Here is a 25,640-nt window from a genome sequence, read left to right as displayed (position 1 = left end):
CCCGGGTATGTTCCTTGGCATTAAAGGGCTTTACCACAAGACCACTGATATTTTTTGTTCATATACTTACATTGATTTAATTTATACTGTTTTTTCGCTCTAAAAACCGACATACTCCGTCTCCGTCGGTTTTTTATAAAAAAATAAAAATAAAAAACCGACGGACTCCATCGGTTTATTTTAGAAAATAATATAACAAATAATAATATTTTTTCGCGCATTTTTGTGCAAAAAATAATCGACGCAGTCCGTCGGTTTTCTTTTAAAAAAATTATTGAAAAAACCAACAGAATCTGTCGGTCTTTCCGTCGATTTTTTCCATCGGTTTTTTTCCATCGGTTTTTACCAGTTTTTTAGTAGTGTTTGAGAAGAATGGTTACAGAAATTTTGTGCCTGAGTTTGTCTTTTCGAATTTTAGAGACTCGAGAGAGACACCAATGCTAGAATGTTCTTTTTTTTTTTTAACAAGAGAAACTTGAGGAAAAAGAAGCAAGGAGAGAGAAATATAGGTCTGAGGAATGGTTTAATGATTAATCTCACGAAGGTTTATGAGTTTGTACTTATTTGTTTGTATAAAAAAATAGACGGAGACCAAATTTGATAAGTTTTTAGATAGTTAAAGGACTAAAACCGGTAAGTGTATAGTTAAGGGACCATTTTAGACCTACTCCCATAGATAAGGGACTATTTATGGCCTTTTCTCATATTTTGAATATGCTCTGGTGTTAGAATGAAAATTCTCGAAGTTGATGGCCGAAAACAGAATTGCAAGCAAGTACAAGCGTCTAACTATCTATTCGCAAAGTATTAAGGACTGAAAATTAAGAAAAAGAAGAAGAAAAATAGTTAATTACCTTTACGTTACTCTCAGCGCGTACACTTTTTCCTCACTCTCCCTTTCAGCGCGTGATTCACACAGCTATACCATCAAAAGATTGCCTTAAACACAAATATTACTCTATTCGCCCTAAAATGATTATCTTATTTTTCCTTATTAGTTGATCTAAAAAATATTGATATATTTTATTATTTAGAGATAATTTACAACTATATAAATATCTAAAACTTATTTTGAATCACATATTTTAATTTTATTTTCTATTTCTTATATTCCGTATCAAATTAAATTAAGACAATTTTTTTGACACGGAGGGAGTAATATCTGTAGAAAAACACAGCTGCCAAAATTCCAAAAAAGAGCTCAAAATTATATGATCCAAGCTGCTCAAAAACAATCCCCCTTTCCCCATTTTCTCTCTCCAAAAAACAAGCCAATCTCAATTCTCAAAGACCCCACAAATCTCTCCTTTAAACCCCCCTCTTCCTCATCCCCCCTAAACCCCAAATTCCTCAAACAATGCCTGCTTCCTCCTCAGGTTCACACAAAATAAACCACCCCATTTTTTTTTTAATTTGTATTTGATTTACCTTGCTGTAATTTCACTTTTTAATTTTTAAGTTGTGCAACAGATCCACGTGGTAATTGTTGTTGTTGTTGTTGTTGTTATTTTGTAGAGACGAGGAATAGATGGAGGAAGCGGAAGCGAGAGCCATTAAGGAAACAGAAGAACCAACAACAAGACGACGACGTTTTTGAAGAAGATGATGACGTGGAAGAAGACATTGACCAACAGGAATTAATTGAAGACGAAAACCCTAATAACAATAATATATTGGATCGAAGTTTTAACAACAACTCTGTTGAGTTGGTTTCGGAAATTAGGGAGCGAATTAGCGAGTTTCCTGTAGTGGTAAAGCGTGCTGTAACGCGGCCACATTCGTCTGTGGCGAGTATTGTGGCGATAGAGAAGGCGGGTTTGAGTGGGGAGACTAGGCAGAGTAATGGTGGTGGGGTGGTTTTGGAGAATGTGTCGTATGGGCAGCTACAGGCGCGTTCGTTTGTGCCTGTAGATTGTCACGCGTTGTTGACTGAGGAAAGTGGTGGTGGTTCGTATGTGATTACTCCTCCGAGGATATTGCCTGGTCGCGGTGTTGTTAAGCGTTATGGAAGTGCGGGGAGAATTCATGTTGTGCCTATGCACGCAGGTATTCATACAATGTGCTTGTAGAGATATTTGTTTGTCTGTCATTTCCATAGTTGACGGAACCTTTGTATGCTTTGAAGTATAGTCAAACCTCTCTGTAACAACTTTGTCTGTTCCGATGTTTTTTGGCTGCGATAGCTATATGCTGTTATAGGAAACAGAAGACATGTAATATAACATAACATGAAAAATCGGTTCCACTGAAAACATGGCTGTTATAGTGAAATGTTGTTATAGAGGATGATTGCTATAGAGAGGTCTGACTCCAAAATAGTTGTTTGTTGGTGAATATCGATTTTGAGCAGGAAAGGATGGACTATGAGTTAAAGTGATTTGTGTAAGATCTGTGGTATGCCTTCTTTTTTGGCATTCTGAAAAGTTTAACTGTTGGAAGATTTCTTAATTGTACAGTAGAAGTTCTGCATTTTTCTATCAGGATTTAACTAATTTTGGGAAATAAGGTAGTTGCACTGCCCAATGATTTGCCAACTACTTGTTTGCATTAGATTTGCCAACTCAAAAATAAAAGGAAAAAGATGCTTGTAAGCACATTAGATTTGCCAACTCAATTGATCCTACTGAGTCTATATTAGGGTTCCTGTTTAATAAAGGTTGTTAGCTTTGTGTTGGCTCCCATCTTACTTAACGGGGCTTAGTTGAATACCGATCAAAGTTGTTTGAAATTTTTGGCGCCCCCAACAAATGTAAATAGGATGAAATGGTTAGCATGTCAAAGGAGATCATCTACCAAGTGTAGCCATAACAGCAGCAAAGATGATTTCTACTGGCTGCACTCGTAACTTCCCTATAAGGGGTAATGATTTTGAGCAAGAAAGGATGGACTATGAGTTAGAGTGAAAGATCTGTAGTATGCATAGTATGCCTTTTTCCTTTTCCGCAATTTGAAGGGGTCGACTGTTGGAAGATTTCTCAATTATACAGTAGAAGTTCTGCATTTTTCTGTCAGGACTTGACTAATTTTGGGAAATAAGGTAGTTGCATTTCCCAATGATACTATTATTAGTATTGCGACAGGCAATTATGATCATTGGATTTAACTTCCTAATTTGTAGAACTTTAGGAGATGAAGCAATCTCTGACCTTAGCATCTAGGGTAATTGCTCACGTATCAAATCAATGCGCCTACTGGCAATGGGACCTTAAAGAGGCGTGATATAGACACTTGTAGTGATTATATGAATTCCCTTCCATTTTCTTTTGGGTACTGCTGTCCTTCCGGTTCAAAAATCGTAAATGAATACCAATCCATAATGTTCATCACCAGGAGGAGTGTATCTTATAGAATATTTGATAGGTCAGAAGAGGTGTATGTGATATCAAGGAAAAATATGAATCTACCTAACTTATTAGCTAAGCAAAGCAAAGTAATACAAACTTATGAGGTACTGCATGGTGAATAACTTGTCTTCTGTCCGACTTAATATCATCATTTATAACTTGGCTTTCTCCTTGCAGGATTTTGGATATTTCAACACACTGGAATTATTAACTTTCGAATCCTATATAGAGAGTAAAATAAAACAAGAACTTGGAATCCTCTTTTGTACTTTAGACATTACAAACAATCAAAAAAGAATACTCTTTTGTACTTTAGTGTCCAAATCTAATGTAGGTGCCATACTTGTGGAATAGATGCTAGAGTAAACTTACTAAACTAAAGACTCTTTGTTTTGGTCCAACTGAACTATAGACATGAATGCTAAGATTTGCATGTGTGGAGTACAAACTCATCTTACTTAGAGCCGTTTGGATGAGCTTATGGCTTTTGGTTTATTTTTGTTGTTTTGGCTTACAAATAAGTGCTTAAAAACACTTTTCTTATTTTACCCAAACACTACGAAAGTGCTTAAAAGCTATTTTGGCTTAAAAGCACCTAAAATAAGCCAATCCAAACAGGCTCTTAGAATCCTAAGATTAACCTGTGCCATTTTTTATCAAGGTTGAATTTCTTGCATGGGCTTTACCAAATTAATTATGCTTTTCTAAAAGGTTAAACCAATAACCTCTTAAATCACCCAGATTTATCTCGCGAGGTGAGTGGCAGCCGGCTGGTACCAATATTCTATAAAAGTAGTTTGCCTTAAGGTCTTTTAAAATTCAATAGTGCTTAATTTTTGACAAAGTTGCCTAGATGGCGGAGCGAATCTGTCTGAGAAAAAGAAGTCTGTCTCTTGGTGGTTAGGTACGAAGAAATTCACGGTTTCTTTGATATGAAATACATTTACTTGATCAGAAAAAAAAAATCACGGTTCTTAAAATGGTGGTATTTGAGAATCAGAATTCTTAAAATCATCTGGACATGGCCCTAAGGACTTTGGTTCAGTGGTTAGACGCAATATGTAATATATGCATTAGGCACACGTAACGGGTTTGAACTCTGCCGCAGTCAAGGCCTGGTGTTCAAGTTGGGAGGAAGGTAGATGGGGCAGGCTCATAGTTGGAGTTTTGAACCTATGCGCCAACTGGAGTCGGCTTAGAAGCCCACAGGGGATTTTTCAATATAAAAGAGAATGGAAATGCTATGCTTAACAATTATGGTGCACTTGACTTGAGCACAGTACAGAGTATTTCTGGATACAAGCATACCTGCTGCTTATTTCTAGTATAGAGTAGCATTCTTGGATTTATATTTGGATTATATTCTTTTACTTTTGAGAGTAGATGCCGGTTTAGTACTCCATTGCAGTACTTTTTAGACTACTCATTGATTTCTTCTCAAAATGAATGTTGTCTGTGTTGCTCATGGTTATCCATGTGTAGCTCAATTACTGTTTTAGATATTTATACTGGTATCTCATTTATGTATTATTGTTTATGGTTTCAGATCTCTGTCTAACTGACCCTTTGTTATCCCTCTGCAAGCAGATTGGTTTTCACCTAATACTGTGCACAGATTGGAAAGACAAGTGGTGCCACATTTTTTCTCTGGAAAGTCAACTGAACATACACCCGAAAAATACATGGAATGTAGAAATTGTATTGTTGCAAAGTATATGGAGTCTCCTGTAAAGCACTTGCCAGTTGCTGATTGCCATGGGATAGTAGCTGGTGTCAGTGCTGATGATGTAACTCGAATTGCAAGATTTCTTGATCATTGGGGGATCATCAACTACTGTGCTGCTCCTCCTAAAGGTGAGGCCCCAAAAGATGGCACATATTTGTATGAGGACTCAAACAGTGATGTCTGTGTTCCAGTAGCTGGTTTGAAGTCTATTGACAGCTTAGTCCAGTTTGACAAGCCTAAATGTCGCCTGAAGGCAAAAGATGTTTATCCTGAACTTGTGCGTGACTGCGATGATGACTCTGATTTTGACAACTCAATCCGAGAACTGTTGTCTGAAATTAGATGCAATTGTTGTTCTCGGCCTGTTTCTCTCACGTACTACCAGTCACAGAAGGAGGTATATCACACATCTACTGTTGTCTTTATTTGCTGGTTACGGATAAAATTGAAGTATCAGTAAATGCTTGTTAAGTTCCTCCAGTTATTTCTTAACGGAACAAATTTTAGAGGCATTATTTTCTATAGTGGATGGGAAGGGAGTAATTGCTTTGAGAGCTTTATGTATTATGTAATAGAACGATATGTTGTTCGTTCAGTTTAAAGGATGTGTATGTGCCGTAAATTTTTTTTTTATTGCTTCAATGCGCAATAAGTTACTTTCTTGATCAGGGCGAGAGGAAGACCCATATCAGCATTTAGTCCCTTTGCTGCTCTTTTCTGGTAGAGAGATGTGGGATTCCATAAGATCTTCTGCTTTATTTACTGATATGTGTCAGAGTTAGATTTAGCTGTTACCAGAATTTCAGTAAAAAGGTTGCGAAAGGGTTAACAAAAGAAGGAAAAACATTAATCTAAGAACCTTTCTTGCAAGCAAAAAAGGATCTGAGTTTATGAAAATTTTATCTTAGAAACATTGTTTGGGCTGAAATTTATGTGCGACTAAAAAGTTTGCCTTTCATTTGGCACATAGGCATGAAATTACATAACTTCTTTTGATGAATATTGTCGAGTGGATGCCTTCGAAGCTGACTTGCATTTTCTTTGACAGATTGATATTCTATTGTGTTTGGATTGCTTCCACGAGGGTAGATTTGTTCCTGGTCACTCTAGCTTGGATTTTTTCAAGGTGAGCTCTATGAAAGATTATGGAGATCTAGATGGAGATACTTGGACTGACCAAGAAACGCTATTGCTTCTCGAGGGAATGCAACTCTACAATGAAAACTGGAATCAGATTGCAGAACATGTTGGCACCAAGTCAAAGGCACAGTGCATCCTTCATTTTGTCCGCCTTCCTGTGGATGGTGCCCCTTTGGAAAAAATTGAACTTCCAGGTGCATCTGGTCCCTCGAGTTCTTGCACGGGTGAAGATCGTAACCAATCCTATTCAATTTTGAATGGGAATCTTGCGGGTGAGACCGTGGACTTTCTCATTTCTCTTTATTATGATTACAACACTGAATCTTTAACATTCTTCCTTCATCCTTTTATGATGCAGGACCAAGCACTGAAAACCTTGATTCTGATAGTAAGTTTCCATTTGAGAACTGTGGAAATCCAGTAATGTCCCTGGTAAGACTTTGTTATAGTCAGCATGCTCTTATGAATGTTTATTTCTCTTTGTCATATGAAGAGACTTTAGTTCCTAGTTTCTGCGATGATATCTGTTGATTCTTGAACAATGCTGCCTTCTTTTTGTGGGGTGGGGACGCTTGTTAAGAACACGAATATGTTTTTTGATTTCTGTAGTTTGTTTCTCTTTTAGTATCCTATTCCTCCTTGTTTCATCTCTCTCTCTCTGCGTGAAATTGTGGAGGTACTACTTTTAAATTCTGCTTACACCAAAGATAAAACAAAAGTAAACAATTCATTTTGATCTTCTGAATAGAACTTTCTTTGTCTTCAAAGCACCTCATATTCCTTTCCCTCCAAATGGACCACATATAGGATGGCATAGTGTACCGCTATTTCTTTGCTTCTTGTTCTTACCCTTGATGTTCCAGCTTTTCAGAAACCCAGTTGTCTTTCTGGGCACGCACCATTTAAGTCCCATCATCTTAACGAACAGTTGCTATAATTGATCAGTGATGTAGCTGTGCAAAAACAAATGATATATGCTCTCTGAACTGGATCCACAAAAAGAGCACCTGGAGCACAGTTGGTATCCTCTTTGTTTTTTTGTAAGTTATCCTGGGTCAAGCTTGATTTATGAGCCGCCAACCACGAGAAACACATTGCCTTGTAAGAAGCATTAGTTTTCCAGATCTGTTTCCAAGGCCAAATATTATCCTGAAGTCCTCCTGAAATCACGCTATCACAGCGAGATTTCACTGTGAATTGACCTCTGTTTTCAGCTTTCCAACTCATCGTGCCCTGGCACTGTGACAGACTTGGACATTTTCCACAAGAACAATAGTGGAAATCAACTTCAACACTTAGAATTTCTTTTCATGCTTATCAACTACTTTTAATCAAACCTTCGACTCTTAAAAACTTTTCATGCTTATCAACTACTTTTAATCAACTACGACGGACGGATTCTTAGTACCATCTCTCTTCAGATTAGTTATTTCATTGAGGCAGGTTGTTAGAGAACTAGGCTATCCTTGTTTGTCTAACTTGCAGAGGGGTCCCATAATCTCCTTATGGTGATTGGTGAGATAGTCGTCAACATAGGAGTTAGCAGGTGAACTATATATGAGAAACATTATGCAAGTCTTCCATGTGAGATGGTTGCTTAAAAAGATCTTTGACAATGCTTTTACCATAATGAAAAAAAAAAAAAGATCTTTCACAAGAGTAAAAATGTTGAAGCAATGAAACACGTATAGATTCATTATGATGCTTCTTAAAGAGAAGATTCGGAATTGAATTTGATAAAACTAACATGCCTGGTTATATTCCTTTTTCATTCCAAAAATGAATGATATAATCTTCAGATCTGACCCATTTTGTATGGCCTTCTCATTTATTACAGCCTTTCTTTTCACTTTTTAAATTTAAAGTTCTTATTTCAATATCTCTCTACTGCAATCTATTCACCGTTTCCTTTAACATCCTGGAATGATCTATCAGATCCCAAATCATGATCTAGAACCTTTCCACTTTTGTTGCGTTGCTGCATATGCAACTGTATATTGCTTGGATAGAATTAAACAAGGGAAGCCTTTGAGGCTCTGGACCTGAAGTACCTGTTCTTAGGGTCCAGTTTTATTAGAATATGAAACTTATTCTAAGTTTGAGGTGGTTAGTGTCTTGATTCTCTTAACTCGTATATCTCTATCTGATCCCTTTTCCACTAGGTGGTGTAGAAATTGCTTATATCAACAATTTTGTTTTTTATACTTTCTCACCTATCCCTGGTCTTCCACATAACTTGTTATGTACTAGAATTTTCTGATGTATGTTCTCTATTAAGCAGCTGTCTGGAGTACATTTAAATTGACTATGCCGTACCATCTAAAATATAGACAGTTCAGTGCAGTGTTGTCAAAGGCGCGCTTAAAGCGCGCTTAAGCCCTAAAGCGAGGCTCAAAATATGTTGAGCGCTTTGCCTTGCTTTATGTGCGCTTCAGTGTCATCATCAAGGCTCTAAGACATACTTTTCCTTGCCAATTAGCCTCTTGAAGAGATGACACTAGATAATTGATATTTCACTCCATCGTTATGTTTTTACAATTTGTTTGTGATATATTTGTTATCCATGCTTATTATTATTAGTCTTGGGCTAAACATATATATATATATATATATATTATTATTATTATTTTGCACCATTGCGCCTTTTTTCATTAAAGCCCACGCTTTATTTGCGCTTTGCGCTTAAAGCCCCAGCTGACTTTAGAGCTTTTTTTGCGCATTCGCTTTTGATAACACTGGTTCAGTGCTGATGACTTATCATGAGATAGCAATAAAAAGAAGAAAAAAGATTAGCTGTCTGTTGTTCTCTTATAATGAGATATCAATAAAAAGAAGAAAAAAGATTTAGCTGTCTGTTGTTGTCTGTAGGTTGCTTTTCTGGCATCTGCTGTTGGACCGAGAGTTGCTGCAGCATGTGCCCATGCATCCTTGGCAGCATTATCTAAGGATGATACTTTAAGTGCATCACGGAAGATGACTCAGATGGATGGATCTACAGCAAATAATGGGTGTGTATTTTCTACTGCTCTTTCTTCGTCACTTCTGTAGTTATATTCTATTTGGCGTGCTAGTTCTATTTCACCCATGATTGATTATATCAAAAATTTGGGAATTTTCTGCCATGCAGATCTGCTTGAAGTTTCCTCTACTTTAGTTGCTTTTACCATTATCAACACAATTTTTATCACCACTGATTAATGAATTCTTATATAAGGGTCTGCAGTTCACTTTTGGTTCTTTGCTGGTTCAACATAAATATTGCATACAATAAGTACGTGAGTCATGACCTGGAGAAAGAACAAGATATATAAGTATGAACTGCACGGTAGAACTTCTTAAATGCAGTTAAATAATCTTTCCTTATAAAGAAACTTCTTAAAGACAGCAAAACATGGGGAACAGTCTATTTTTGGTTTTATACATTTAACTTGAACTTGAGTTCTTGACTCTCCGTCCATGTCCTTGGCCAGCAAACCAAACACCTCATGTCCCCATCTGACGGAGGCCTGAAGTCAGACCCATTAGGAACATCCCACAACCTTCTTTTCTTCGTTTCCAACTGCTCAAGTGTTTCTCCTCATTCTACCTTCTGCATTAGGTATTTTGTGCTACATGAAATCCTGTATTTCACCATTTTAATTGCTCATTCCCTTTTAGTCATCTCTTTACCTATCAAAAAAACCCCTATTAGTCATCTCTGTTATTTGCACACCCCCGTGCTTTAGGAGCATTTAAGTCTAAGAATCTTGTTGGCTGCATCTATGTAGCTCCATTTTTGCTGCTATTACCGAGCTAGTTACACCTTGGAGTAACTAAGAGGACACTGATCTTCTCCAGTTATAGAGATACGAGCAGTCCATTATATGCACAGGTATACAGTATGCTAAATGGAAGCAAAGGGCACATCTGATAGCGATTTTTAGTGCATAATTAGTTATGTCGCCATGTTATACTTGCTCTGCCACATAACATTCCTAGCTGCATGGAACTGGCTTGCAAACCATGTTTCTGTCACCTGTGGTAGGGAAACTATGGTGACAGAACATGTTGCTTTGCCTTTTTATCACTAAATTACGAGATGCAAGAAACTGGGTTGCATGCTGCCACATGTATGGTTTTCTAATTGGACACAATTACATGCCTAGCTGTGCATATGCTGGGTTGCATGCCTTGCCTCTTAACTGTCACCTGTGACAGATACTACAATGGCAGAGCATGCAGCTTTGCCTAATACTTCCTTTTTTTCCCCTTGATTGAACACAAAAGGGGCTAATATTATATGTAAGTGGCCCCCATCGTACGTAGTAAATGTCTCTGCTCCAGGGTTCTACTCTTAAATTGTTGGTGTCCTCCCATTGTTTGTGCAACTGGGTTGTTAAGTTCTTCCATATGATATTCATTGTTTCTGTTAGATATTGGTTATATTTTCTCAAGAAATCTGCAATTACTGTAATCCTTACCTCCTCCATTTTAGGGACAAGTAATATAGGTAAACCAGAACCTTAGAAAAGATGAATAGGGGAAACTTTGATGTGCATGATTCGGGAAACTTGTAATTCCTCAATTTTTGGGACAAGTGATATAGGTAAACCAGAACCTTAGAAAAGATGAATATGGGAAACTTTGATGTGCGTGTTCCGGGAAACTTGTGATTCCTCTAGCACTACTCTTTTCTAGGGTTACGCATACATAGTACTTTACTGGAAACCGTTTGAAACTGAATTTCATGCTTTCTTGGTTCTTCGGTTCAGTTTCATTTTATGATTTCGTAAATTTGATTCTTTTGTTTGGTTTCATTTCTTTTGGAAAAAAGGAACACCGAAATTTTGGTTCTTAGGAAAAAACAAATACAATTTAGAATGATTACTCTTCTGTCCATGCTGCTGGATGTGTAACTGCCTGATTTTTATTTGTATCCTTGCAATTAGATTATCTTAACTGGTTTCACATGGACTTAAAAAGATAGTGCACATCTTCTGTCTAACTTGGGTAGTGTTTGCCCGAGTGATTAATATCGACTTTCCATTTTAAGTTTAATTCTATAAAAATACTAATGTTGCCATGAAAAAATCGGAATTTACTATAAATGATCTTACTCGCTTCACTTTTACACAAATCTAATGGACTCTAAATTGAAACTAATTTCAACTACAATAGATCTTGAACTAGAAGAAATCAATTGACTTATTCTTTTTATAATGGGAGGCATATATTGATATTGGGAGTTCGCTGATAGCACCTTTCTTTTTTCCCGGGGGCGTTTCAATAATACGTCTCCATACACACAAATTTATCTTCATTGATGCAAAAAAAAAAAAAAAAAAAAAAAAAAAAATTGACTTATTTTTTTTGATCGATATAAAGAAATCAATTCACTCATGGGACATGCGTATTTCGCCTTTGGTGAACTCTATGAAACAATAAGCTATAATCTAATTAGTGATAAAGAGGTACTTACAATTCCCTTCTTTAGTTTAGACTTTAGAATTCCTCTTCATCCTTTCATTTCAGGTATCAGTAGCTTGAAAGAAGAGCAGAAGTAGCATTTTCTGTTACGAAAAAGAATAGGCCCTCACCCGAATAGAAAAAATTATAAGCCCAATAAAAGTCCAAAGTTTAGAATAGGCACAATCCAAAAAGGCAAATCGAAAAAACTGAATGAAAAAGGTAAACTCTGAACCATACCTAGCTTTCGGTTTGTTTTGGCTTAAATATTTACACACGCACAAAAAAGGCCGAGTAACCGAATTCGCCCTATTTTTCTCACAGTTTCTTTGTTGCCGACACTGCTTCTTCTCATAGAATAATTGAAGGACCTGATGATGTGTGGACAGTAAGTGTTTTCGTCTCCAAGCATGGAAGAAAGAGACAATAACAGATCTCTTATGGATCAAATAACTTATCAAAAGCTGTCCTGCTCATTAAGCAGCTTTAGTCATCACTCTGAAGCTAAAATGGCACTAACACTAAAAATTCTACTTTGGGCATTAAGTTAGTCTTAATGCTGGAAATTTCGTTGCTTTCTATTGTTCATGTGCTTGCCTATGCTCATGAATGCTTCAGTGGCACAGTACACTTTGCCACCTTGGGTAATGCATGAACCCTTACGCTATCATTTTCAGTCAGCAGTTCCTTGGCCAGTAGTCTAGAAATCATACGTCTCACATTAGCTGTAAGCTAGAATGAATCACACTTCTCAATTCACTGAATATACTCTTTTGATAGTTGAAATCATAATGCAATGTGATCCACGTTCGATGAGGCAAAAGGTGAGCACCTTTTCAGTATTGAAATTTTGTACTTCTGGAAACTTAAATGAGCTTTACTATTCAAGTTTGGAGGCAGTCAAGTTTATAATGGTTTCATTCTCTCAAATACACAGCAAAAGGCGACTTCACTATAAACCAACAATAAAATTTAAATTTCATGTTAATACAAGGGTAGCAATTTTTCCTTTTGCAAATATTATGAGGAAAAAACGAAGGATGTTTGGCTTCATGCATTTTGTTGCATTCAGTAGTTGGTAATACCACACAATGTATTAGTTTCGTGTGGAAATGATGGATGAAACATCTCTAATCGCCCTAGTAATCTGAAGGTACATACTTACCTCCAATCTTGCAGGACCAGTGTAGGAAGAATGCCTGGAAAGAATGGAAGTCCTCATGGAGATGTTGGAAATTCGCATCAGCTAAAAGGTGGATGTAAATTTTGAACTAGTACTGTTCTTGTTTCATCCTTCAAAAACTTTCTAATATAATCTTCTCAGATGAAAAGTCAGGAGGACAAGGTCCACGGGGTCAACAGGATGCTGGAGGTGCTCCATTATCCACTGAAAGTGTAAGAGCTGCTGCTAAAGTTGGTCTTGCAGCTGCAGCTATAAAATCAAAGCTTTTTGCTGACCATGAAGAACGTGAGATTCAACGATTATCTGCAAACATAATCAACCATCAGGTGATCTGCTGATACCGTAGTTTGTGAACTTAGCTCCAAACTCTTTTATGTATATCCAATTTGTAACCTGTTAGATTTTCCACATATCATTAGGTATTAATTGACCTCCTGTTGAGTCCATTTCATCGGCTTTCTTTCCCGTTTTGCTTGGTTGAGCTCTCTATTGCCATCTTTTACTTTTGGGCATTTGGGTTTTGCCAATTATAAGGGGCCTTTATGGGTGCACTACATACTCACAATGGGTCCAACTATTCTTGAAAGTTTTACCAAGGGGCATTATGTGCTGTATGATTGGAGGGTAAAAAACTTCAGTAGCAAAATCCATGACCTGAGTTGAGATGGAATGGGCTAATTTGCTGAAACTTGAACGAACAGTGGGCTGCTGAACATTTTGAAGAACTGGCGCTTAAGTTTTTTTGGTTGGTAGTAGTTGATGGGATCCACTTGGGTCAAAAAGTTGGTAGAGTTTGGGTTTGAGGGATGTAACCAAAGAGTTGTGGTTTGAGGTTCCGATGAGTTCATCACAAACACACCTTCTCTGGATGATATGGATCAATTCATTATGCCTCAATCCTGAACTAGAGATCAACTATATGAATCTTTAATACTCTATTCAAGCACATTTTTTTTTTCTTTCATTTTTTTCATTTTCTTTTTAATAAAGACCCTAACTTCACAAATTGTGCAATAATCGTCACTGCTCTATTCAAGCACATTATGTTTCAATAGTAAATAATTTACCTCACTAGGATTTATATAACTGTCACACTTATATCTAGATTTTTTGGACTTCTGAAATAACATTTCTGCATATGATTTTAGGTTTACCTCGTTTCCCTTGTATCACTTCAATCATCATATTATCCGACTGACCTAAGGATTGGTGCATAGGAAGGTCCGCATAGGACATGGTCAAAACTGTTTATGTGGCCTTCTCCGTTTTATTTTTCAGCTACTTGTACCTTCCGTTGGATATAATCATTTCTAATTATGTCAAATTTTGTTTGACCGCTTTCATAGTTCCATCTTAATTTCTACAACATTCATACTTTGGATGTGCTGTGCCTTAAAGACCGACACTTACTCCCATATAAAATTGTTGAGCGTTCAATAGAACTTGTCCTTCAGTTTATTAGGGATCTTTCTGTCGTATAGCGATTTTCCATTTCAACCATCTTATTCTAATTCTATATGTTGCATGTTTATCTGACATGAATCTTTTCTAGAAGATTTGAGTATAGATTTCTGAATTATCTGCATTTAGGCACCAGAAGGCGATCTCATCTCTTACCAAGCATGACTGCTTATCATCCTTAAACCCTCGCTCTATATGGTGTTTCTTCATAGCTCCAATTTTTGTTTGACTCTGTTCAAAGTTTTATCAAAAAAGGGGTTATATATTGTATTTTTCTGTTTTTTTGTTTTTTGTTTTTTTGGGGGGGGGGGGGGGGGGGTGTGGTTAGCGTCCTACTAGATGAATTTGGTAAAAAATGATTAAAATTTCTATGTGAAGAAAATGATAATTTGGCCTAGTTCAACCCAAAAATCCATTCCCTCAACCAATGTAGGACGTTGCAACACAGAGTTGGACATATGCAGTGTGGACAACATAACATGGGATAAACCAAGAATAGGGATGGGTCTTGACTAAGACTATGTAAAGAAAATTGATGGTGGGCCTAACTCAACCCAAAAGCTAACTCTTAAGTTGAGGACTGTTCAAGACCATATAAGGAGACATCAACCCATTCCCTCAAATGATGTGGGGCGTACTAACTATAATTTTTTTTTTCCCGAGAAAAAGTTAACTATAACTTTTAATATTTAATTTATTTTTATCATTGTTTTGTTTCATGTCTATTGCAGATGGACAATTTTTAGTCTGTTTTATTTCCCCAGCAGTCCTTTGCTGGGGAAGGAAGGGATGGTAGTATAGTACCAACACTTTCTTTTTTGAGAATGGTAAAAGTAATACAGTACTGAGACTGTTTTATTCAAGTCCTGACTAGTTCCCTTATTGAAAAGAAAAAAGAGGAAAATTTCTAGTCCCTACTAGTTCATGTTTCAGGTTATGCTACATTTATTCCTCTTGTATCTTAGCTCTGCATTGTTAGGGAAATCATTGGTCTGGGAGCTTCTTTTGTGGATCTCTATGTTTTCATCGAACTCTGTTTGGTTAAGGATGGTTCTCTCTTGACCTTTGCTTTGCAACAATTTTGACTTTTCTACTACTTTCCTCGTACATACAGTTGAAGAGGTTAGAGCTGAAGCTGAAGCAGTTCGCAGAGGTGGAGACCTTGTTAATGAAAGAATGTGAACAATTGGAGAGGACAAGGCAACGCTTTGCTACAGAACGTGCTCGGATGATGACAAGTCAACCTGGTTCGGTTCGCGTCTCCAGACCAATGGGCGTGTCTGGTGCTGGTGCAGCAGTGGTCAGTAACACGTCAAGTAGTAGGCAACAAGTTGTTTCAGGTCCTCCACAGCAAAATTTTATTTCTGGATATGGCAACAACCAACAAATGCATCCCCAAATGTCATTTATGCCACAACAAGGAATGTATGGATTTGGGCCTCGGCTGCCACTATCAGCGATACACCCATCCTCTTCAACACCCGGTATGTTTAATGCACCAACAAGTTCCCAGCCTGCTCTCAGTCATTCAATGCTCAGACCTGTATCTGGGACGAAATCTGGTTTAGGTTGATTGAAGAGTGTGATTAAGCTTTGGATTTGCTTCAGTTTACTGATCGGTTCTCTTCATTTCGCAATTATTGGGGCGAGAGAACAAAGGAATTACAGTTGCATTGCTCTGTCAGACGGATTGAGAGATTAATGAAGCCAATCGACTGAAGATGCAGCTCGGACTGACAGTGCATTGGCCTCTGATTACTCAAGCAGGAGTGCTCAAATTAGTTACTGCTTTATGCAGCTAAACTTAATTCGTAGAAACAACTTGTATTATATTTCGGTTTCTAATGTGAAATAACACTCTTTTGGTAACAAGAAGTACGAGAACTAGGGATCTAGAAATGTAGTTTTGTGCAGTACAGTTAATGAAGATGGAGAAAACAGGGCAATGGAATATTGACAGTCTTTAGGTACATGCCTTTTCTTGATCATAGAAGTCGGGTAACAAAATTGTTGTGCGGATTTCTACGTTTGTAGTTGTTTCGTAACGATGTCTCAAGTAATTTAACTAAGCTTTGTGGTTAAACGGCACTTGGCAACAACTATGCATTAGTTCCAAATAAGTTGGGGTTTGGCTAAACGAACCTGACAACATTATGCCTCAGTCCCAACAAGTTGGGATCGGTTAAACCGCACCTGAGCTTCAATGTATAAACTCGTTCAACTTTAAGACGCTTTACCTACATGTCTAGTGTTCTAACTGTATCGAACTATTGATAATATAAGGGTATTGCTCACTTTGGAAACAGGGATAATAGTTACTGCAGTCACCAACATATCAACCAAATTCTGGCCTTTTCTCCACTGATTTTTATCGTTTAATCAGAGTAAACCGAATTTCACCTTGTTTCTATATTACCTATTAAGTGCAGTGGTCCAAAATTGTTCACAGAAGGGGCTATTTTAGAGAATTATAGGTAAAGAGGTTCTTTTCATCAAGAACAAAGTTCATTTGTACTTATAATGTTAAAGTTATTAAACTGTTGTGATCACACAGTATAAGATGTACCTTTAGTTTGAATGTGAAGTGTGTAATGTGTCGGGGTGGTGTGGTTGGACAACAATCAAATGTGAGTTTTGTGATGCTATAATACGTGAACTGAAATATTAGAATTTACAGTAATTATTATAATTGTTATTATCGGTAAGAATTTGTTGAATAGTATAATTTTGTTGTTGAGAAATTAAATTATTTCTGATGGTAGAATCCCTTTGGCTCCTTTTACCAAACCGGATATACACTACTGAACTGGAGATTAGAATCGTGGGTAGAAATATTGGTTCTGGGTCATTAAAACTAGGGGATAACAGAGAACATAGCACTTTCGACCCTCCGTTATCGGTAAATTCTAGTTTTGATCCTTGTGAAATATGACGAAATATATATAATCTTCAATTTATTAACATGTGTGTTTTAAACCCTTTTATGTATGAAATATGTTACATCTAAACTATTTTTAGTAGTATAGTAGCCTCAAATATGAAGTAACAACACAAATTTAACATAACACATGAGTAGTCTAATGATTATGATTCGTTAAATTTGTGAAGATTTACAATCAGAGAAATTAAAAGTGCATAATTTAAAGTAAGAGAGTTGCTAAATTGCCACATCAATTTGACCCAAATTTGGCCACACTTATGTAAAAACCACCATAACCTCTATTGTACAATTTTAAATTAAGATAAACTTTGAGAAGAAAAGATAGAAAGGAATTTAAGTAAGCATAAATTATTAAATTTGACCTAAATAATCATATGAATTTACCTCATTTGGGCCATTGTTGTCAAAATAGTGTGGCAAAAAAACCTTATTGTTAAATTAAATGTGTTTGGTCAAATATCACAAGAACCAAAATCATATCGATATTTAAATGTCTATAAGTCAAAATTTCCCTTAAAACAATAAAATAAAAAAATCAATCATCACACTTTGAAGTGTGTATACATGATGAAGTCGGCAAAATACATCAAAACACCCCTAAACTATACCCGAAATGTCGATATCACACCTAAACTATACGAACGACCTATTACACACCTTAACATGTTAAAAGTGAATTAAATTGCCCCTCCACAGACCAAAACCCCCAATTAGTGAATAGCGTGTGCGACACTCGCCCTTGAGTGAAGCCACGTATTAAATGAACTGATTTATTTTATAATCACGGTATTATAATATATTTAACGTAATAAACTAATTTTAATACCCAAACCCATTTTTAACACCACATACCCATTTTAACACCCCCAAACCCGTTTCAACTCACCCAAACCCACATCAGATGCCCAAATCGTAATTCAAGAAAACCAAACGATACCACAAACAACAGATCGTTCAATATTGGTCCTAAATCATATATTTTTTCACTTTACCTGCTCAATATTGTCGGGTTTGATAGAGTTTTTTTTTAGTTTTTCTTCATCTTAAACCTATAATCGAAGTGTTGGTGATTTTTTGAACTCGATCGATTCGAAGTTGGCTTTTTTGTTGACGTTTGGAGGACAAACATCTACTGTGTTACTAAAAGGTTAGTCGCTTGTCTCATTTTGTTTCTGTGTTGTGCGATTAGAACTAGGGTTTTTTTGCGTCTTTAATTTTTCTGCAAATTTACAGTGTAAATGACTGGGTAAATGCTTGAATATGTAAATGTCGATTTGGTTGTTGTGTATTTCATTCACTATGAAATTGAAGTATTTGTACTGTTTTCAGGTCGAAATATGTCTTATGAACTGATTACTTTGCGATTTTACCACGGTGGGAATTTAACGAGTGGCAAAAATCCCTACGTTGGTGGACAAGTAACTGAATTTACACGTATGGATTTAGATAGGTTTTGTTACTTTGAATTGCTTGATTGTGTGAAAGAATTAGGGTATGACCACGGTAAATGCACCATTTATGTTAAATTTGTCGATAGTGTGGTATTGGTAGAAATCAAATGTGATAGGGATACAACCCGGAGTTCTTTGTATGTTTGGGGGATGGAGATATTTTGGAGGCTTTTGTGTGTCACATGGTTGAAGAGCCCCTAGTGGTCCCACCCTTATTAGAATATGTAACCCATGTGGAGGGGGAAAGTGATGTTTCTTTTGATAAAGTGACTGGTCAAGACATTGGGGGTAGTGGTGTTCCCTCTTTTGATGCCTTTGATGCTGATTTAGAGCCATTCAATGAACCTCTTTTTGAACCAACTCAAAATACTGCCCCTCTCCAACCTAACTCTCCAATTTCTGTCCCTTGTACTCCTCCAACTGTTGACAATCTTGAATCAAATCTTGCTTCAATACTCATTCTTCGCATCAAATCACACTTTAATACTACCATCGAACCAAATCGCCCCTAGCACACCGCTGCATCAAATCCCCTACTACTACTAATGAATCTATTTACTCACTCATACTACTTTCTTTGAATCTTCACAAACTAGGGTTGTCATCACGATTTTTTCCGAAGCTGGTAGTGATTTAGATTCATACCTAGATGGATTGTTTGATGAAGGAGAAGTACATAGTGAGAGTGATGTAGATGAGGAGCTAAGGGGTTTTAGGGAGGAAAAGAAATTTGGAAAAAGAAAAAGAAGGAAGAGGGGTGAAAGAGCTCACTTGTCACGAACATATTAAGTTAGGTTCGGGACCAAAAGGGCCGGATGTGGGGTATGATGAATGCGGAGGTGCTAATAGAGACACCATGGAAGGTAAGTTGGTGGTGATGAGCCTTATTACCCCTCGAGATAAAGGCGCCGATTTTGAGGCGATCCGGATGACATATCGATGATGATGAAGGAGTAGTTGAACAGAGAGTAAAAGCAAAAAGAAGGAAGGTGACAAACAGAGTTGTGTTTGATAAAACCTCCAAGAAAATAGTGTGGGAAACAGGCCTCCAATTTGAAAGTGTTAATGAATTTAGAACCGCAGTTACCAAGTATGCAGTCCATGAGCATGTTGCAATTGAAAAATATATTAATGAACCTACAAGGGTAAGGGTTAGGTGTGTAGAGGGTTGTCCTTGGCTTTTATTTGCTAGTCTTGACTCTAGGACTAACAACTTTGTGGTGAAGAACTATAATCCAATTCACAAGTGTGACCCTACCAATAGGAACAAGCTTTGCAATACCAAATTCTTATCTAGTCACTATAATGAGAGAATAAAGGAACAACCAAACATTAGGATTTTTGAGTTTCAGCAGCTCATTAAGAAGGAGTTGGATCTATATGTTGGTAGAACTGTGTGTAGAAGAGCAAGAAACAAGGTTTTAGCTGAGTTGATGGGTGACCATGTTTTGGAGTTTGGGAGGATTTTAGATTATAGGGATGAGTTGTTAAGATCAAATCCAGGTAGTACCTGTGTAGTTAGGCTTAGTGATGAGACATTTGAAGGTGGAAAAAAAATGTTTAGAGGATTCTACATATGTTTTGATGCAATGAAGAAGTCATACTTAGTGGTTGTAGGAAGTGCATTGGTTTGGATGGTTGCTTTTTAAAGGGAATCTCAAAAGGTCAATTACTTGTTTTGTTTGTAAAGATGGAAACAATCGGATGATGCCAGCTTTGGCACAGGCAGTAGTTGAGGTTGAGAACAAGCACAATTGGACTTGGTTTATTAGAATTTTAAAGGAAGATCTTCAGCTGGGAGATGGGACAGACATTGCTGTTATAACAGATATGCAGAAGGTAAGATTTAAGTGTTGAATTCACTTCATTTCATAACTCTTTACCCTAATGTTCTTTACTAACACTGTTTTTTATTCCTCGCGGGGTCTTGAAAGTGCCATAAAAGAAAGCATTTGCCCAATGTTGAACATAGAATGTGTGCTAGGCATGTTTTAGCCAATTGGTCCCAAAAATACAGAGGCCTAGAGAGGAAGAATTGCTTCTGGAGGTGTGCAAAGTCAACTTTTGAGTCTCAGCTGAATGAGAACTTAGACCAAATGAAACTTTTGGGAGAAGAATGTCTTGATAAGTTGATGTACTACAACCCTGAAAGGTGGAGCAAGGTTTACATGAAATATACCACAAAGTGTGACATTATAGACAACAACATGGCTGAATGTTTCAACTCTTGGATCTTGGTTGCAAGGCACAAATTTGTAATAACCATGCTTGAAGAAATAAGAGTCAAAATGATGAAGAGAGTAGGACAGATGAGGGAGTTTTGTGACAGTTGGATTCATGACTTTTCTCCAATGGCATTGAAAGTTCTGACAGAGTATACTGCAAGGTCTATGAAATGCAGTATTGAATGGAATTCTGATACAGGGTATGAGGTTCTTGAAGGTCAGTTTAGACATGTTGTGGATCTGCCTAGACAAACTTGTTCTTGTAGAGCATGGATGTTGAAAGGCATCCCATGTCCTCATGCAATTCTTTGCTCTTCACCACAAGAGGTTGAACCCAATGGATTGCATTTCTCGGTGGTATTCTAGAGATACCTATATGAAGACATATAGCTACTTTATTCAACCGGTTCTGAACTTGAAGATGTGGCCACCATCCACAAATCTTCGTTATATACCACCGAAGTGAGGAAGATGCCAGGCAGGCCTAGGACTGTTAGGAGGAAAGAGGCAAGTGAACCCAAAAAACAGAAAAAACTCTCCAAAAGGGGGTTGAAATGACATGCAGCAAGTGTCATACCCCAGGTCATAATAAAAGGAGATGTCTTAGAGAGCCTACAACTGCTGGCCCAAGTGCAAGTGCTTCTGCTGGCCCAAGTTCAGTTCCTGGCCCAAGTTCAGGTTCTGGCCCAAGAAAGGCACCTGCTCCAAGTGGTAGAGGAAGGGGTAGGCCAAAGGGATCAACTGAAAAGGTAAATAATTCCACATACTTCATGTATAGTTCAGTCTTTGAATTATTTGCTAATATTTTGGTATAATTTGTAGACTGTGGCTACTAAAAGGCCAAAGATGGTTGGAATGGGAGTCTTGCACACACAAAGTGGAGCAACTATCATCAATGTAAGACTGTTCTATGTTTAGCAATTAAATATCATTTTCTGAAATTAAGTACCATTAACAAGTAGTTCTATTCATTTGAGCAGCCTGGATTGCCTAGTGAAAGGGTTAGAAACATCAAATCAAGTGCAGTTGTCACTGGTGAACTGCAGCACAAAGCAAGTGGTGGTGTGAAATCGCAAGGAAGGGACAAAAAACAGAGTCAAACCAGGACTAAAGCTGTACAAATGAGCCAAGGCAGCACCACTGCCGTGTGAAATTATCAAAAAAGTGGCTGCATTTTTTTTTGACCATTCTAGCTTTACTTTATGTTTTTGGCAGCTGTGACTGCTTTGTGAATTTGTCTATGTAGTTGTTTTTTAAATACTTTGTTTAGGCAGCTGTGACTGCATTTGGTTGGGGTTAACTACAGACAAAATACATCAAATCTATATTTTGGGTACGGTTCAAGGGTGATTTGATGTATTTTGCCTTAACTATATGTAGTGGTTTGGTAGATATGACTGCATTTAAGTTTGTTTTGGGCATTTGGATCGCACTTGAATTAGCAGTTGTGATCGCACTTGAATTGGCCGGTTGCCGCACTTGAATTGGTCGCACTTGAATTGGCGTTGTCGCATTTAACGTTAGTTCTTGTCTATGTAAAGTCACTCTCTTTTGATCAATGGTTATGCGTCTGGTGATCGCATTTAACGTGTGTAATATACGCTTTACAATGTCTAATAAGTTCTTGTATCTATATTGTTGCGCTTTTGTTAGCCTTTATTGTTCGGTTGAATGGCACCGATTTTTCCAGATTTTGGTCAAGTCTTGGTACACTTTTTGAAGTCATTGTAAGTTGTTTTCCGAATTTATTTCTGGTCAAGTTTTTGACCACTTCCTTTGGCTTCTTTAAGTGAGGTGGTTGGTGATTAATGCTTCACCCAATTCTTATTAAATCACACTTCATTCACTAATCCTCATTGCAACCCCTCAAACCAAAAATGACTACCATCCTAACAATATTTGAGAAGAAGTTAACAAAATCATACGTTGACAAGGATGACTTCATATTTCCTTCCCATACTTTCCAATTCCTTCCAAACCATGATCGTGAAGCGGTTGTTCTTCACAATGCTCACGCCTACTATATGCAATATAAAGTGGGTGCATATAAGCGTCTTTGCAAAGGATGGAAGGCGTTTGTTGATGACAACGGACTGCAAAGAGGAAATGTTTTGGAATTTCAAGCTTGCGAGGTCAGCGGGCGCATATGCTTCTTCGTTAATAAGAAGGCACCGGAGATCGTAATTATAGAATAGGTCTCTTTATTTCTTTTCATGTTTTATGCCTTCGATTAATGAAACTTCTTTCAATGTTAAATGGAATTTTGTTAACTGTTTTATGCCTTATACTTACTAATTTTGCAAAGCAATTGCACAAGACTAAGAATTGCACAACAACAACATTACAGCCAACATTGCCAATTCATTCCACAAAATGCCAACACTAACAAGTTGTTTACAAGACTAACAAGTGCGCTAACAATATGCCAAAAGCACCAAAACTTACTACAACAAAATAAACCATAACGACATGCCAAACTACAAAAGAGCTTAGGGCAACTTCATTGAAACACCTCTAAAAAAAAAGTTTTGAAATAGAAAACTTACTACTACAATACAAATACACAATAACGAAATCAAAAGAACTTTCTCCCTTTTCTTGGACTTAGCCAACTTGCTCTTCCACTTCTTCTCTTTTTCCTTCATCTTCTTAATGTCTTCTCCAAAATTTTCTAGTTGAATTTCTATGTTGTTCATATCAATTTTGCTTTCCACGGAGTTTGTTGACGGACAAGGCTTGTAATCATCTTTTCCAAAAGCCTCCAATGATGCTTCAAGTTCACCAATTCTTCCCACCAATTTAGGAATAACAAATTTGGATCTTGGATCAATGTCAACATCCTTCCAAAGATAAAAATCACGTGATCTAGCACCCTAAAATGTAATAAAATCAAAAATCACATGAAAGGCAAATTCACTTCTTCAAAGTTCAATTTTTGAAATAAATTTCACTTACACCATAATATGGACAACTCCAATATCTTCTACCAGGGTTCCTTGGGGTCCAAGAAGTCAACAATGGCAAAAGAAATCCATGTTTGCATCGCATATCCTTCAACTCATGATCATCCTCTTGCTTACAAAACTTACTTAAGCCTATTTTAGCCATTGTATAACAATCTTTACCAGAAAAGAGAGAAAAAAAAAAAAAGCAAAGCAAATTAAGCAGTGCTCCATACGAAATGAAAGATTACAGACAAATGCAACAAAAAAAAAGGTTGAATCCGAGCGATGCCATTTTTACAGCTGCGAAATACAACAATACTTGAGCCTATACAGTAGAACAAGCTAAATAAAGTTGAATTTACTTACCTTTGATTCAAAAACAACTGGGGTTGACATCCAATTTGGGCTTCTTCACTAAATTAGGGGAGTTAGGGTTCTAAATGTTTAGGACGGGTATGGGTTGTGGGTGGGTGAAAATTTTAACTGATCCGTTGAGATTATTAATTAGGATCGTTTAATTGATTTTCCATTTTTTTTAAAAATTATAATGGCCCTTTTTACAGCTCCAACGCGCTCAAAAATCTGGACATATACGCGCCTGAGTTTTGGTCTGTGGAGGGGCAATTTAATTCACTTTTAACATGTTAAGGTGTGTAATAGGTCGTTCGTATAGTTTAGGTGTGATATCGACATTTCGGGTATAGTTTAGGGGTGTTTTGATGTATTTAAGTCTTTGAAGAATGTAATGTTAGAAGATGCAGATTCAACAGATATCGTCACTTAGTATGTCAAGGTTGGCTTTGAGGTTCGAGAATTTTGCTTCTCTAGTTAATAATTAATGCTATAATATTAATTATTTTGCTAACGTAAAAAAGAACAAAAAAATAAAACGTGACATAACCAAGGAAAACTTCAGTTTGTCGCTCCATGGTCAACCTTTTGTAGGCACTGCTGCTCGAAGTCCAGCTAGTTGACTACTCATGGGTCCATTATTACGTACTTTTATTTTTGGTTCTTCTGACTTTTTACTATTTTTGGCATTGTCCCTACGTTAATGATTTAAGGTTGATGTCGGCAAATATTGTACTACTAAGTAATTACTCCTACTTTCTCTTATTTTCAGTTTATTTATTATTTATAAGTTACTGTCTGTAATTTTATAAATCGTAAATGCAGCCACCAGGAGTTCCTTTTTTTTTTTTTTTTTTTTTTTTTTTTTTCTGTTGTTGTTGTAATTTGTCTCGCTAAGCCATTCGTGTGAGCGTGTTTCGTATGGAGCAAAATATTTATCCAAAAGAAAGTTTATTTCACTAATCAACACTCTTCAAAGTTTGGATTGAACTATTAGAGCAGAACATAAAAATAGATTTGTTTGTGTTTGGTTGCTAGAAAATGACTTATTTTTGGAAATTATTATTTTTCTTCTTACCCAACGCACCTTATATTATCTCAGTCGGAACTATAATTTTCAGTTCAAATTATTATGGTAATCTTGGCTGTTCAAACTTGACCTTTTTTTTTTTTTGAAAATACCTCAAGGATTGTTCTTTGACATGCAAATTAGTCGAAGATGGAAAAATCATTGGTAGGGAGCCCCTTCCCCCGAATGGGGCCCTACGTGGCCTGAATCAGGATATAGTCAGGCTCCAATGTGGATATCGAACACCGGGTCGAAAACCAAAAAAATTAGTCGGAAGATGGGACTAATTTTTACAACTACTATGAAGAATGTCTAATTAATCGCATTTCCTTTTTGTTTTATGTTTGTAGAATCTTAAC

The 25,640-nt window shown here is 36.9% G+C and overlaps 3 protein-coding genes and 1 non-coding gene across 5 annotated transcripts; all 4 read left to right on the top strand.

Moving 5' to 3' along the window:
- Positions 1-1,218: 1,218 nt before the first annotated feature.
- On the top strand, positions 1,219-16,344 carry LOC132051875 (SWI/SNF complex subunit SWI3C). Of its 2 annotated transcripts, none has more exons than XM_059443127.1 (9): positions 1,219-1,376; positions 1,516-2,046; positions 4,932-5,467; positions 6,119-6,434; positions 6,569-6,642; positions 9,079-9,218; positions 12,835-12,908; positions 12,980-13,164; positions 15,414-16,344. In XM_059443127.1, the coding sequence occupies exons 1-9, from the start codon at positions 1,358-1,360 to the stop codon at positions 15,870-15,872; spliced, it is 2,334 nt and encodes a 777-aa protein (XP_059299110.1). In that variant the 5' UTR covers positions 1,219-1,357; the 3' UTR covers positions 15,873-16,344. The 2 variants fall into 2 exon arrangements, with proteins under 2 accessions (XP_059299110.1, XP_059299109.1); XM_059443126.1 differs by having other exon boundaries at positions 6,119-6,482.
- Positions 11,368-11,496, top strand: LOC132055052 (small nucleolar RNA snoR83). Its single transcript, XR_009414515.1, has one exon. It is a non-coding gene; the product is annotated as a small nucleolar RNA snoR83 (small nucleolar RNA).
- Positions 16,345-19,547: 3,203 nt separating the features above from the next.
- Positions 19,548-21,282, top strand: LOC132053857 (uncharacterized). Its single transcript, XM_059445953.1, has 4 exons — positions 19,548-19,554; positions 19,643-20,236; positions 20,343-20,530; positions 20,626-21,282. Exons 1-4 carry the CDS (start codon positions 19,548-19,550, stop codon positions 21,280-21,282), a joined length of 1,446 nt encoding a protein of 481 aa, XP_059301936.1.
- Positions 21,283-21,395: 113 nt separating this feature from the next.
- On the top strand, positions 21,396-22,067 carry LOC132053856 (uncharacterized). Its single transcript, XM_059445952.1, has 3 exons — positions 21,396-21,665; positions 21,739-21,813; positions 21,897-22,067. The coding sequence occupies exons 1-3, from the start codon at positions 21,471-21,473 to the stop codon at positions 22,065-22,067; spliced, it is 441 nt and encodes a 146-aa protein (XP_059301935.1). The 5' UTR covers positions 21,396-21,470.
- Positions 22,068-25,640: the final 3,573 nt, after the last annotated feature.

The sequence above is a fragment of the Lycium ferocissimum genome, chromosome 4, assembly GCF_029784015.1.
Source record: "Lycium ferocissimum isolate CSIRO_LF1 chromosome 4, AGI_CSIRO_Lferr_CH_V1, whole genome shotgun sequence".
NCBI classification, from domain to species: Eukaryota; Viridiplantae; Streptophyta; class Magnoliopsida; order Solanales; family Solanaceae; genus Lycium; species Lycium ferocissimum.
This window is presented reverse-complemented; position numbering and strand designations above follow the sequence as displayed.